Raw genomic sequence first — 15,711 nt, 5'->3', positions numbered from 1 at the left:
CAGCACAAATTCATTCTCATTCATTCCGTGATGGCTGCACGAAATTAAAAGTGAAGTTGGGGGTGGGAGTAGGGTTAGGAATATTGAGTTTAAAAAAAAAGCTCCGTCATGAAAATTTGACTCATTTCGTCATGGAAGCATGAAAAAAAAAAAAAGTGAGACTGGGCTGGTATGTAATGTTAGGGTAGCCCTTATTTGGTGACTTTTAAAAATGTTTTGCTCCAGTGGCGGTTCTACACTGAATTACTCCTCCCTGGGCAAGACCCCCTCTGAGTTCCCCCCAACCCCCCCACTGCAAATTATTTTCTACAAACTTTTTATTATTATTATTTTATTATTAATATTTTACAAGTGCCCCTTCAATTGAAATTGATATCAATAGACTGCAGGCTACAAAATAGCTGAAAGCATCCCGGAGTTGCAAATTTGAATAAACACGTCCTCACATGTTAAATATCTGTCATTAGACGCTTTATATAAATCTGTCTTTCAGGGAGGAACAATTAGCTCCTTTATTACGGTGCATGCATATTCATAAACATTTAGCTAAATATTTAGCTTGATGTTTGTAAATATTAGGCTAGATGTGTCAATGCTTTGCATTAACTAATCTGCGAAAGTTTTAGGTTTGATAGAAATTTGATAATGTAGTATTTGGCTTTTTTCTCCCTATTTTTTTTTCATTAAGGACAATTAGAAACAGCAGTGCACTGCACACAAAACACACGAGGAGAACAGACAAACTCCACACAGAAAGGCCACAGGTGGGAATTGATCCCATGACCTTCTAACTGTGAGACAACAGTGTTAACCACTAACCCACTGTGCTGCCCCCATTCACTTTTTTTTTTTTTTTTTTTTTTTGTCTTTATGCCGATATGGCCGCCATCTTCATCTCTCAAAATGGTGATGACTGAAGGGACTGGAGGTTTATGTGATCACTGCTGTCTGTTTGTTTGTTTGTTTGTTTGTTTGTTTGTTTGTTTGTATGCACAATGACTCAAACTGTGGATCTCAAAGAAAGAAAGACAAAAGAAAGATGTTAACAAGTCATTTTTTGCTTGTCCAAGTCAAGTCTCTGGCCATCTGATGTGTCCTGAACACTACATTGTTCAGTTTTATTCAAATTCTGAATCCAAAGCTGTATGATGGCGCGTCCACCGAGGGATGTCTTGGCTCCCATGGGAAATGGTTCAATCTGGTGATATCTGACACTTTATTTGGATCTTTTTTTTATTTTTTTGGTGACTGTGCATGATCAAATTTTATTTCAATATTTTTGAGGCAAGGCACTTATTTGTTTAACCTGAACATGACCAGGAGAACGGTTACCATTATCAACATCATCATCATCATCATCATCATAACTGTCAGATTATTAAGGTTAAGGTTTTCTCGTCGCCCATTCAAGGCGCACTCTGATTGGCTATCAGTTCTGTTTTAGCTTAAGGATGTCAGTATTCATCTGTGTTAGGCCATGAGACGAGACCCTAAAATGTTCTTAGAAAAGGATTTTTGTAGCATAGAACTGGGAACTAAAAAAAAAAAAAAAAAAAAAAAATCCTCCTTTTTATATGAAGATGAACATAGTGAACACATTTCAGCTTGTTACCACAAACAACACTTGCACATTTTTGAGAAAAATTACTTTGTTGAAATTTAATAGGAAGTCTTTGCTAAGGGGCATTGCTGCATAGCAACCAGTCATTTTGCAGTGAATACAATTTGTAAAATCACATTTTTCTTGAAATATACATTAATTAGATTCTTTTCATGCTGAGAACTGAGAAAAAATAGCATAATTTATACAAAAAATGTCAAATTAACCCCTTCCCACATGCTACATAGTACACAACAAAACATAAAACAATTCTGACCACAACCAGAGTAGTTGCATCTTGACAAGACCTGCTCTTTGAAAGAGAAACAATTTCTTTATTTCGGTTACTCTATAGATTAGGTGAAAATTTTGTACTTTGAAATTTGTAGCAGCAGTTCAGACTGGTTAAAGAAGCATTGATATTTTATCTCGATCTTCTGTGAAAACGTGCAAAGCCTGAAATTGCATTTCAAGACTTTGAATACATGTTTCATTTTGCAAAATGACTTTTTACATTTACCATCTGCCAGGAATGTCTAGTCATCTGATTCAACTTCACCTTCATCAGAATCTATCTCTTCATCCTCCAAATCCCCATCATCAAAGAAATGCTCCTCCTCTACCAGTGCATCTTTGTTTTCTCAGTCAGTGCAAGAGCAGAACTCTGTGCAACTTATTCTTGAAACAAGTGCATGATTTGGTGTGACACTTATTCTTCTTGCACTTGCAATTTGCCACCTCAAGAACTGAATCGGAGACTGGGAGAAGATCCATCCATTTAACCCAGAGGACACCATCATCAATTGTCTATCCATGGCTGTTTGGCGGTGGGATGCTTGGATTGGGTTCAAGGCAGCGGTGATGAATGCCTGCCTGATAATTTGCCCAAAGAAGATGCTTCTCCAAGGAAACTTTGTTGGGTGGCAGGGTGTCATCCATGTGTTTGCCAGTTTTAAAAAGAGCTGCCCTGACATCATTCACATGCTTCAGATCTTTGACATACAGTGAGCAAACAAATTCCTCTACCAAGCCCTCATCAACCCCCAACGTCCTCCCAACTTGGGAGAAGAAATCAACAAATTTGGGTTCCCCCAGCATCAGTTTGATGGGCCTCACTTTCACAGACACTGTCACAGTCTGTGAAGGCATGTACTCCTATCAAGGCCAATGGGGCCGAAGGATGAATTTCATTCAGATAGGAGTGTATGGCACCAACATCTAATATCCGCCTGCTATTGCCGGTTCCTTCTCAAACCACAGACGACAGTCCAAATCCTTGAACTTTGCAGTGCACAAAATCAGTACATCTGTGTCAGGGGACTGAATTACTATGGAGTTCGCAGTCTCCCTGGCATGAAGTAGTAGGTGGGTGTCTGCCTCTTCATGAGAGCATTTCAGCTCTTCAACTTCTGCAACTGTGGGGGAGGAAGAGGTGCCAGCAAAACAGATTCTGTGGCAGGTGTCTGAATGGCCAATGAAGAGAGCAAAGGAGTGTCCCCGGCCATCTTGTACCCATGATTTGATAAAGAACTCAATGAGAAGCTCCTTGTTTGTCCCACAGTACTTCTTCCACTGAGCGGGTACCTTTTGACCCTCTGAAAAAATCTCAGTGGCCCTCAACTGTGAAGCAGACTGAACCTTAGCAGACTGAACCTTAGCCCTGCGGTCCCTCTCTGCATTCTTGATGCTGACTGTTGGGTACTGGTCTGTAACAAGATGAACCGCCTTTGCAGAGCTCTCCCTGACAAAATTTGCCACCTTCTTCAGGTACAGTGTGGCAAGTTCCCCAAAGGTCTTTGGAATCTCTCTGAGGCTGGTGCTCTGAAGGATGGCCATCGCATCAAGTATCCAAACTGAATTGGGTGGGACTCTATTAGCAACAGATGATGACGTTTTGTCCTCCAGGCGATGGCGCAGATTCGCCTTGTGCGTCTCCATGAGGCCTCCATCTGGATACGCTAAAGCCAAGGGCATGGGTCCCAGGGTGTAAGCCAATAACTCTTCAATCTTGATCACCCTTTCTCTTGCTATAATTACAAGGCATGCCATCAGATTCCTCGCTGACTTGAGAATTGTTTCTTTCCCACTAGTTTTAGTCTTTGATACCTTGCCAACACCTCAGAAGGACTTTAACGTCAAGTCTTTGATGGCATCATGGAACCCTTTATTGACTGTTATAAGCTGGTCCTGGCAGAACTCTATGAAACAAAGCTCTCCTTTCTCTGAAGCAGACAGGCTATCCTTGGCAATGGCATCAGGGACCATTACTCCAGAGACAATATGGACTAGATTCTTGGAATCATAGGTAAAGGGATTGATGAATCCCTCCATTCACTCAGTGATTTGGCAGATAGCAGCTTCTTCCCTCTTGGAATGGGGTACATCTAGATCCTTCTGTGCCCATCCCTTGACATCCCTCCCAGCATACTCGAAACAAGATCTTGTTATTGCTGCCCTCTCTGGATGAGACAGGATCCATCTTTGAGATTCACCCTTGTTAAGAGTGAATCCCACCATTCCGCCTTTTGTCTTTGTGTCCCTGTTGCATGTCTGCTCAATTGTCATGTCACATGCAACTTGTGAAAACCCATAGCGCTCTTGTCTTTGCACCACGAAGTCTCCATTCATGAAATTGTAAAGTTGAGTTCAACATCCACTTATATTAAAGAGAGGTAGCAGGTGAACATAACTAAACGCAGCTGCAGTGTTTTGGAGTGTACATGATTTCTCACCTCTCAATTGCCTCCAAGGCCACAGTACTTTCAACTCCTTCATACTTTGACAGTGAGATCTAAGCTCTTGATGATTCTATGAACTCAGACCAGCTTTTATCAGTGAAATCTGTCATTTTTGACTTGCTTTCACAAACATGCATCAAGCAGGCAGCCATGTTTTCATCCTCGAACCCAGGGGCTTACCTGTAGTGCATTTATGTACAGAACAGCCTGGGTTCTACCTCGATCTAGGCATTAGTCAGCCATCAATTCTAATGATTTTTTCTAGAAAATGTGCAAATCTTTTCAAGTGGTAACAGGCTGAAATTACATATCGATAGGTAAGGAAATTTTAAAAGTCATTTCCCAGTAGTTACCAGATGTGCGCTACAAAAATGAAAAATAAATGGTCTCATCTCATGGCCTATGTGTAATGACAACAAATTAGATTATTATTATTTTTTTAATCATCATTATTATTTTAATTAGAATCAGCAGTGCTGTTTATCACTTATACATTTGGACTATGTCTTAATTTCACGTCCTAACAATAGGTTTCCAGCCCCGTGGGGCTTGGACCCCTAAATTTCATCTGTGTCACCAGGACAGACAGGACTGGAGCCTTTTCATGAAAATGATGTGTTCAATCTTCCTCCATTGTCCAGCAGATGGCGTCCACAAACACCATGAACCTTCACATGGTGAACCAAAAATTACGAAAATGTTTCCAAAGCCATCAAACCTCTAGAAAGCCTAAAATATGATCATTTTAAACATTACAAACCTCCCATGATAAACTGGTAAATGTGTGGATTACCTGTCTGATGTTTTTGTCGTCTCATTTTTTCACTTTCTTTTGTGTCGTAGAGTTCCACAGTTGTAAACATTTTTGCTGAAAGTGAACCTCCTGTTTCCTGCTGACAGAATGAGCTCCTTCCCCGATCTTACATCTGATGTCAAGTCTTGTGCTTTGTTCGGCACAAAGCTTGCTCATTCATCATAAAGCTTGTTGCCATGACAACTGAACAAGCTTTGTGCTTTGATGTCATAAAGCTTTGATGTCATAAAGCTATAATGTTTGAAGCACTTTACTGCTTCATTCAGATTGTAGTTGACAACAATGTTTACTTTGCCTCAGGATTTACTGTTATTCAAACAAACGAACATAATCCATCATCAATAAGAAAACATACACACATTACATACATACATTACTATGTAATGTATGTATGTAATGTTAGGGTGGCCCTAACAGTGGAAATGTTTTGCTCTCACCCCTCTAAATGAACCACCATAATGAAAAAATCAAGTAAACCAAATATTTTTTAGTTTTGAGTTTATTTAGGGTGTGTTCAGCACAACTAAAAATAAATATACTGCCCACATAATACATTGTTGACGTTAATACATACACACAAAATGCTGTTAAACATGGCAAAAACCAGTGCAGTGATATACATGATGCTACGTTTGTCTTGCTCTCTCCAGCAACTTCCTACTTTGACAGCTTTATGTCTACTCCTGCCTTACTTCCATGCCTGCTTTTCTCACACTGTGCTTCCAGATGTTTCTGTCTTCCTCAATGGTGATCGTTATTAGCGCATCTTGGTGGGTGACATAAAAAAACAATATTAAATGTCTCTTTGAACTGTTCTTCTTTCTCTTTTTGCATTTCACTTTCTCGCCCCTTATTTTTCTTCAAAGCCTCCCATTTTCCTACAAGGTCTTCGAGAGCTGTGGTGTCCAGAGAATTCCAGAAATGGAGAAAGAGTGCAGGTTTTCTTTGCAGCCACAAGTTCCAGCAAGTGATTTCACTGATGAACTCATCCCATCTGCTCAAAGTGATGTTAATCAGTGAGAGGTTAACATTTCTCAAAAAACAAACAAACAAAAAATTCATCATATCAGGGCCACCCTAATGTAATGTGTAGGTATTATATTATAGTACATACTGCATATTATATTACATGGTTACATATTACAATAGTAAGTCCTTTTGGCTTCTCCCTTGTTTTTCACTTCCCACAGTAAACTTTGCATGTTGAATTTGCACACGTTTTATCCCACTCCACATTACATGGAGAATGGACATTGGTGGAAACAAGCGCACTAACCGCTTGTACACCACCCAAAGTTACATATTACATTACATACTACATATTACAATACATAATTACATATTACATTACATACTACATATTACAATGTCGTTACATATTCCATTACATACTACAGCTTACATTACATAGTTGCATATTACATTACAATCTTACATATTACATATTATATTACATAGGTACATATTACAATACATATTACATTACAATGTTACATATTACAATACAGATTGCATTACATAGTTACATATCACAATACATACTACGTTACATAGTAGTACATTGTATACAGTGTATACAAACACACACACACACGAATATATATATATATGTATATATATATATAAAGATAGAGAAATATGTCTCTATGTGTCTCTCTGTTTATCTGTCTGTCTCTGTCTTAGTCTCCACTTTTGCAGATTTACAATGTTTACTGATCAGAGGTTGTTTAATTAACCACCATTAAAGCCAAGAGAGTGTTTTAGTGCAGAATCTTACTACTTATTTTAGTACACTCACGCACGCACAGACACACACTTTTATTTCAGGCATTTGTTAAAGCAAGACACTTCAAAAATGGGAATTAACGAAAGGCTTTTAATCCAAACATTTCATACCCAACTTTTTTATGACACTAATTCTTCTGAAGCATGCAGCATCCCTTGACTATTTCATCGGAATGTACACTGGCAAAGTTCTTCCGTACTCCCCGTCGTTGTGACTGAGTCACATCCTACCATGATTAGATCACGTCATCGCATTATTGACCCACAACCAGAATGCATCACAGCCACGTCATCATCTGTTTATTTATGGCAATTCAAAAATGTTTTCCATCATTCAAAGCTAATTTACCTGGTAAAATATCTCATCTTTCATGAAGTCGGCTTTTAGTCGTGTCTTCATTGAAGCGAGGTCCATTGTTACTGCGCTGAGTCGAAAGATGAAAAATGCGCTAATGTTCTTTTCTTAAAAGTGTAAACAAGCTTATTGACTCAACTTAGTGAGTCTGTTATTTTAACTCTCTAGCCTGTGTTAGCTATAGCAGGCGCAAAGATAACTAGCGCTCGGCGTATCTGAACTCTAACTTGCAATAGTTAGCTACTATACACTCAACAAAAATATAAACGCAACACTTTTGGTTTTGCTCCCATTTTGTATGAGATGAACTCAAAGATCTAAAACTTTTTCCACATACACAATATCACCATTTCCCTCAAATATTGTTCACAAACCAGTCTAAATCTGTGATAGTGAGCACTTCTCCTTTGCTGAGATAATCCATCCCACCTCACAGGTGTGCCATATCAAGATGCTGATTAGACACCATGATTAGTGCACAGGTGTGCCTTAGACTGCCCACAATAAAAGGCCACTCTGAAAGGTGCAGTTTATCACACAGCACAATGCCACAGATGTCGCAAGATTTGAGGGAGCGTGCAATTGGGATGCTGACAGCAGGAATGTCAACCAGAGCTGTTGCTCGTGTATTGAATGTTCATTTCTCTACCATAAGCCATCTCCAAAGTTGTTTCAGAGAATTTGGCAGTACATCCAACCAGCCTCACAACCGCAGACCACGTGTAACCACACCAGCCCAGGACCTCCACATCCAGCATGTTCACCTCCAAGATCGTCTGAGACCAGCCACTCGGACAGCTGCTGAAACAATCGGTTTGCATAACCAAAGAATTTCTGCACAAACTGTCAGAAACCGTCTCAGGGAAGCTCATCTGCATGCTCGTCGTCCTCATCGGGGTCACGACCTGACTCCAGTTCGTCGTCGTAACCGACTTGAGTGGGTAAATGCTCACATTCGCTGGCGTTTGGCACGTTGGAGAGGTGTTCTCTTCACGGATGATGCGAAGGAGATGTGTTGCACTGCATGAGGCAAATGGTGGTCACACCAGATACTGACTGGTACCCCCCCCCCAATAAAACAAAACTGCACCTTTCAGAGTGGCCTTTTATTGTGGGCAGTCTAAGGCACACCTGTGCACTAATCATGGTGTCTAATCAGCATCTTGATATGGCACACCTGTGAGGTGGGATGGATTATCTCAGCAAAGGAGAAGTGCTCACTATCACAGATTTCGACTGGTTTGTGGGAATGGTTTGAGGGAAATGGTGATATTGTGTATGTGGAAAAAGTTTTAGATCTTTGAGTTCATCTCATACAAAATGGGAGCAAAACCAAAAGTGTTGCATTTATATTTTTGTTGAGTATATAATATATAATATAATATTATATTATATAATAATATACAATATATTATATATATTATATATTATAATAGTAAAATCTTATCTTAGTAGGGTTGTTGGCAGTGATTTGGAAAGGCTGTGATGTGAAGTGGCTGTGATGTGACACAGGTGTGATGTGTAGTGACGAGGGCGAAGTGACCATGAAGTGATACATCCAGTTAGCGTCATGATGCGTTACATTTCAAACAAATGTAATGTGATTACAACCAACACTACATATTACATTACGCTGTAATATGTAATATGCAACATATTACATTACATGTTGCATATTACAGTACACATTACACTACATTACATATTGCACTATGTATTTTGATATTACATTACAGGCGGACATACAGTGCATCCAGAAAGTATTCACAGCATTTTTCCACATTTCGTCAAGTTACAGCCTTACTCCGAAATGGAGTGAATGAATTTTTCTCCCTCAAAATTCTACTCACAACACCCCATAATGACAACATGAAAAAAGTTGTTTTTTTTTGGCAAATTTATTAAAAATAATAATATTAAAAAAAATGAAGAAATCACATAAGTGCTCATAGCCTTTGCTCATTCCTTTATTGATGCACCTTTGGCAGCAATGACAGCTTCGAGTCTTCTTGAATATGATGCCGCAAGTTTGGTATCTTTGGGCAGTTTTGCCCATTCCTCTTTGCAGCATCTCTCAAGTTCCATCAGGCTGGATGGGGAGCATTGGTGCACAGCCATTTTCAGATCTCTCCAGAGATGTTCAATCAGATTCAGGTCTGGGCTTTGGCTGGGCCACTCAAGGACATTCACTGAGTTGTCGGGAAGCCACTCCTTTGATATCTTGGCTGTGTGCTTAGGGTCACTGTCCTGCTGAAAGATGAACCGTCGCTGCAGTCTGAGGTCAAGAGTGCTCTGGAGCAGAGTTTCATCCAGGATGTCTCTGTACATAGCTACTTCATCTTTCCCTCAATCGTGACTCATCTCCCAGTTCCTGCAGCTGAAAAACATCCCCACAGCATGATGCTGCCACCACCATGCTTCACTGTTGGGATGGTAACTGGTTTCCTCCAAACATGATGCCTGGCATTCATGCCAAAGAGTGAGATTTTGTTTCTCATAGTCTGAGTCCTTCATGTGCCTTTTGGCAAGCTCCAGGTGGACTGCCATGTACCTTTTACTAAGGAGTGGCTTCCACCTGGCCACTTTATTATACAGGCCTGATTGGTGGATTCCTGCAGAGATGGTTGTCCTGCTGGAAGGTTCTCCTCTCTCCACAGAGGTATGCTGGAGTTCTGACAGAGTGACCATCAGGTTCTTGGTCACCTCCCTGACTAAGGCCCTTCTCCCCTAATCGCTCAGTTTAGATGGGCCGCCAGCTCTAGGAAGAGTCCTGGTGGATACACTGAAAAAAGACAATAGTTGAACCAACTTAAGTTGGCTCTTTTTTCAGTGTATGAAGTTCTTCCATTTCCAGATGATGAAGGCCACTGTGCTCATTGGGACTTTCAAAGCAACAAAAAATGTTTCTGTACCTTCCCCAGATTTGTGCCTTGAGATAATGCTGTCTCAGAGGTACCTCTGACTTCATGCTTGGTTTGTGTTCTGACATGCACTGTCAACTGTGGGACCTTATATGTAGACAGATGTGTGCCTTTCCAAGTCAAGTCCAAGCAACTGAATTTACCCCAGGTGGACTCCAATTAAGCTGTAGAAACATCTCAAGGATGATCAGCTGAAACAGGATGCACCTGAGCTCAATTGTGAGCTTTGTGGCAAAAGCTGTGAATACTTATGTTCATGTGATTTTGTAGTTTTTTTTTAATTGTTAATAAATTTGCAAAAATCTAAAACAAACAACCACACTTTTTTCATTTTGTCATTATGGGGTATTGTATGTAGAATTTTGTGGGAAAAAATGAATTTCATCCATTTTGGAATAAGGCTGTAACATAATAAAATGTGGAAAAGGTGCAGCACTGTGATTACTTTCCATGCACAGCGTACACACCCACACATGCATGACTTTTCTATATAAGACATGTATACACTACCAACTGTGAGATGTGAGAGAGCGGAAAAAGGAGAATCCATATCTCTGCACTGTCAGTGAATTTTCTCTTAACTTCCCCCTTAATTCCCTCTCAAAAACCAACTTCAGCGTCGTTTTGATGATGATGGAGCTTGAAGCTTGAAGGTACAGGATCTGGATGCTGTACCTTCACATCATATGAAGAAGGCAGTAAAACAGGGCTTTACTTCAGGAAATTGTGTTGTTTGGAAATAAGTGATGGTCTTGTTGTGCGACAGTTATTTCCCTTGTTGTATTTTTTATGAGTTAAAAAAGCAGCTCAGGCCGCCAGCTTAGACCAGAAATTGGAGGAAAAAAGTTGATAAGTTTTGTCATTAAGTCAGTGTTCCTTTTATAGCAAGAATATAATAATAATAATAATAATAAGTAATTTCAAAGTGCTCGCCATAGTAAAACACAAGGTAAAACATGAAAAACACAACAGCAAAAATGTAAAATTTGAACATCCTTGAACAAGCTGCAAGGTGTGAAAGGGTGAGAAAATGTCAGCATGTAATTTATATGAAAAGATAAAGAAAAGGTGGAGTTTGAAGCCATGTCTCCTTGTGTGTCAACCAGCTTACAACTCCATGAACAGAACACTTTTATTTTGCAACATTAAATTATTAATAACTTTACCAAATCTATTCGTGTTTTCCCCACAGACAACACCTCGACAAAGCATTATTTCCATTCATGTGTTTCAACTGTTTTCCTTGAAAATTTCTTAAACATTTCGATAAATCGACAGTTTATTATCTTTTTAAATGTTATTAATATTGTTCCATATATTCACAAATGTAAATGAAACATTTTCTTTGTGAGTCTGTTCTATATCTGATGAAAAATTGTGAAATGTATTTAAACATAGTTTTATGTATTCTGTTTTGATTTGTTTATGTTTCTTAATCTGTGCTTCATATTGTTGTATTTCATTTTGTGACACACTTTGCATATTTGAATTAAAATTATGTACCAATAGATGTTATTAACGTGTCATTGTTTGCTATTACTGTATCAATACATGTTCTCTGGCAGTGTATATTTATTTGTGTAATTAGCTTTGTCACAGACGGAACAGTAATACAATCAAATATCAAATAAATCACAATCAAACAAAAAAGAATAAAAGGCAATAATTTAAATAAAAACATTTGAACAACAGCTTTTAAAGTTGCAATATAAATATAGCAGCATTAAAAAAATTAACATATTAAAAATTTAAAGAACCAGTGAAAGATTAGTGTAAAATAGGTGCCAAATATCTCTACGAGTAAAATTCACCCCACCTATACTAAACAAAACAGAAAAGAAAGAAAAAAGAGAGTAAGCTATAACATAAATATTTGAATTTACAGACAGGTGAAGAAGATGCAAGTGTAGCTGGAGTCAAAATTAGCAGTAAATTTGCCACTATAGAATTTTGTGACATTGGCCTTAAAAGAGTTGAAAGTTTTTTTTAACCTTGACTTCATTGTTTTCATCCACCGATTTTGAACTGTACCTAAAATAATTCGTACAATTCAGTTCTAATAATGAGAAATAAATAAATAAATAACTATATATATAAAATTTTATTTTTGAGGAAAAAAAACATTATTATTATCATCAGGAAAGTCATATGGTGTAATGCGGACGCTCCCATTGGCTGTAGAGGGAGGAGAGGGCGTGGTTAGCGCAGCGCGTGGGTTCGCTTGGGTGACACAATTATAACAACTTTTATCTCCGCGGCTGTCGCACACTTTACTTCCAAACGCTCACATTTCGGGATACTGCACTCCTTAATTCGCTTTCAGGTGACACTCCGAGTTGAGGAACGATGTGACGTTCGAGGAGCGACAGAGCGCTTCTTGTGTTTGCACCCCCCGGACGGATTTACTACATCCAATCGCATCTTATCGCAGTGGGAGGAAAGAAGAAGAAGAAGCAGGGAAAAAAGAAAAAGTTTTCGGCCGTTTTTGTGGGAGCGAGCCGCCGCTGTCTTTGGCCCATGCAGTCGTGCGGCGTGTCGCTGGCCGCCGCCGCCTGCGCTGCTGTCCGGAGTCTCGGCTCGTCTGCTGGTGATGAGGAAAAGAAAATGGCGGCGGGAAAAGCGAGTGAAGCCGAGGAGGACTTTCCCACACTGACAGCCCCGGAGAGGGACGCTCTGGTCGGCGTGGACAGGTCGGAACGGCGCGCCCGTGCACACCCACCCACACCCGCTTAAAAAAAAAATGGCTTTGCGTGCGTGTGTGAGAGCGACACTGAGCCGCCTTGTGTTGTCTTCTCTCGCCTGCAGTTCGCTGTTTGGATTTCAGAAGCTTCATGAAGATGGCGCCAGAACGAAGGCCCTGCTGGTGAAGGTAGCTAATATAACTACATTTATTTGAACACCCAGGCGGCTCCCCGGTGCGTGGGACGCACACAAACCCCCACGACTACAAGCCAGTAAGCTTCCAAAGCGGCTAAAGCCGCGTGAATGCGAGTGGCGGGCTAGCTGAGTTAGCCGGGCCAGTTAGCCCCCCTCCTTCTCCCCACCCCCTCCTGTTAGCCAGGAGGCTAATATGCTATCTCCCTTAATCAGCTGCACCTGCTGCTAACTAGCTCAGTAACGTTAATATTTTTTCAGTAAGGCTTGTAGCTTTTCTACGCGGTATTTCCAAAAAGAGTACCCGATCCGCCACGTTGTCACGAAGAAAGTTTGCTGTTGCTGCTTTGAAAGCTTTAAAACTCAAAAGTAACGTTTGGGGAAGTAATGTCGCTGTCTTTCATTCTGAAGCGGGGAGCGCTCATATAACGTGAATTTCTAAGCATTTTTTTTTATTTTATTTTGCCAACCAACAGTAGTGTCGGTTAAGCGATTTAAATTTGATATCGCTGCACCGGCCCCATTTCCCCCCCACACCTATAAAGTGGATGTAAACGTGTTACAAGTAACGTTAATCGCTGGTTCCCTGTCCAAGATGGCGGAATGCCGCTTTTAGTTATTTATCCAGTTTGACTAGAAAGACGTTGTTTTGGAACTTTTGTGTTGGAGTTTAGGTTTTGCCGTGTCCTTGTCTGGTTTTGGCTTCAGTGCTGTGTTTCTCAGGCTCACCTGGAGGGTGCTAGCGTCTTTTGCTTACTGTTTATTGCTCCAGTGTGGCACCACATGCCTTCTCTGTGCGCTAACGAACACCAGTATTTTTGCAGGAAAAGTCGTGCTGTATTTTTCCTTGTGCTGGGAACAGCAATATGGCTGTGTTCCATTGGAAGTCGACAGTCAGTTGAGTCTGCATTTCTGAATTCCAGTCTAAGTTGACTTGTAAGTTGCTGCAGGGCGATATGATGGTTATACATTAAATATGAGAGGACACCACTGTAAACGTTTTAAGGATTGATGAATAAATAGGAATGTTTTCATTCTTTCATGGGATTGTGTACCCATGGAAAAACCTCCCAGATAAAATAGTTGATGCTCCCTCATTAGTGTATGTTTAAGCCAGACTGGATAAGTTTTGGTGCAATTTGATTTCAAGGCAATGCAAAGGCAAAGTACACCATTACATCATTTGTATGCCAAGTAAATTCCTGTGAGGATCTAGCACCAGAGGCTGTTTAAGCCTGGTTTGAGACAGAAGAGGATCTGTAAGTTGATCTGTAAATGTTTTCCTGTGCATCTGCTTGGGAAAACATGGATGTCCACAGCAAACTCATGTTTGTATTGGCCCATAGAGATGAATAAACACAAGAGGGGACATCAAGCTCCTTTCTGTGATATTTTCATTTGCTTGTTTGGAGAAAGGTTGTCTTAAGTTTGTGACTCAAAAGTTGTACTGACAGCAACTCCAAAGATTCACAAGTCAGTACCCATCATATAATTTCTTATCTAACACCCACCATCAAACATCACATACAAGTAAAAATTGATGACTGCTCACTGTGTGCACTGCCCCATTGTTGTGACATCACATCAATAAATTCTGTCTACTGGGATCTTGCTTGATGCTTTAATTTGGAATTCTGACGAATAGATGCATTTAATTTTGCAGTGTCAGGAACCCCCCCCCCGTGTTTGAATTACAGTAGAACACAGTATACAAGGTTTGTCCAAAAAGTAACGGACCTTTTTATTTTTTTCAAAAACTATATGGATTTAAATCACGTGTGATTGCATCAGCCAAGCTTGAACCTTCGTGCGCATGCGTGAGTTTTTTCACGCCTGTCGGTTGCGTCATTCGCCTGTGAGCAGGCTTTGAGTGAGCACTGGTCCACCTCCCTCGTCGGATTTTTATTGCGAGTAAAATGTCTGAACGATTTGGAGCTTTGCTGCATCAAATTTTTTCCAGAAAGCGTCTGAGAGCGCGGCGCACTCCGAGCGCCGATCGACAAGCTGAAACCCCACTGAAACAACCAGATCATTTCCAAAGTGAAGGCTTTGTTGATCCGGGACGTCGTCTGACTACCACAGAACTAGGAAGAAGACGTGGACATCAGCACTTTTTCGGCACATTCCACTGTTACAGGAGTTTTTGTCATGGAAAGAGAAGCAGAGGAATGCGCCACAGAGCCGCGAATGGCGCGGACAAAAGCACCTCCATGTTGGTCTCACAGGACGGCTTTCGGTGGCTTTTCAGTCATGTGACTAGCCGAGAAATTGTAGATGAGCTGGACATGCCAGAACATGTCCTGTGAGGCTTCATCACGGCGTTGCTTTGCGCCATGCAGCTCCGTCCCGACGCGCGAATCCCTCCGCTTCTCTTTCCATGTCAAAAACTCCTGTAACAGTGGAATGTGCCGAAAAAGTGCTGATGTCCACGTCTTCTGCCATTTCTGTGGAAGTCAGACGACGTCCTGGATCAACAAAGCCTTCACTTTGGAAATGATGTGGTTGTTTCAGCGAGGTTTCAGCCTGTCGATCGGTGCTCGGAGTCCGCCGCGCTCTCAGACGCTGTGGGCAATCTTTAAACTGGCTGGAGCACTCCTTAATCTGTGTAATCCCCATAACATCGT

At 40.6% G+C, this 15,711-nt stretch overlaps 1 protein-coding gene across 6 annotated transcripts in view; it reads left to right on the top strand.

The window, feature by feature from the left end:
• The first annotated feature begins 12,425 nt into the window (after positions 1-12,425).
• Positions 12,426-15,711, top strand: part of LOC117514742 (histone demethylase UTY-like) — a 181,650-nt gene continuing 178,364 nt past the window's right edge. For 3 of the 6 annotated variants that reach the window (XM_034175316.1, XM_034175323.1, XM_034175308.1), the window contains exons 1-2: positions 12,426-12,903; positions 13,019-13,082. In XM_034175316.1, coding sequence (XP_034031207.1) covers positions 12,731-12,903; positions 13,019-13,082 — 237 coding nt within the window. In that variant the 5' untranslated portion in view covers positions 12,426-12,730. The remainder of the gene's footprint in view (positions 12,904-13,018; positions 13,083-15,711) is intronic. The other 3 variants (XM_034175358.1, XM_034175332.1, XM_034175341.1) reach the window with 2 other exon arrangements.

This window comes from Thalassophryne amazonica, chromosome 1 (genome assembly GCF_902500255.1).
Source record: "Thalassophryne amazonica chromosome 1, fThaAma1.1, whole genome shotgun sequence".
NCBI lineage: Eukaryota > Metazoa > Chordata > Actinopteri > Batrachoidiformes > Batrachoididae > Thalassophryne > Thalassophryne amazonica.
The sequence above is the reverse complement of the archived record's forward strand: the minus strand, read 5'-3'. Positions and strand labels throughout refer to the sequence as shown.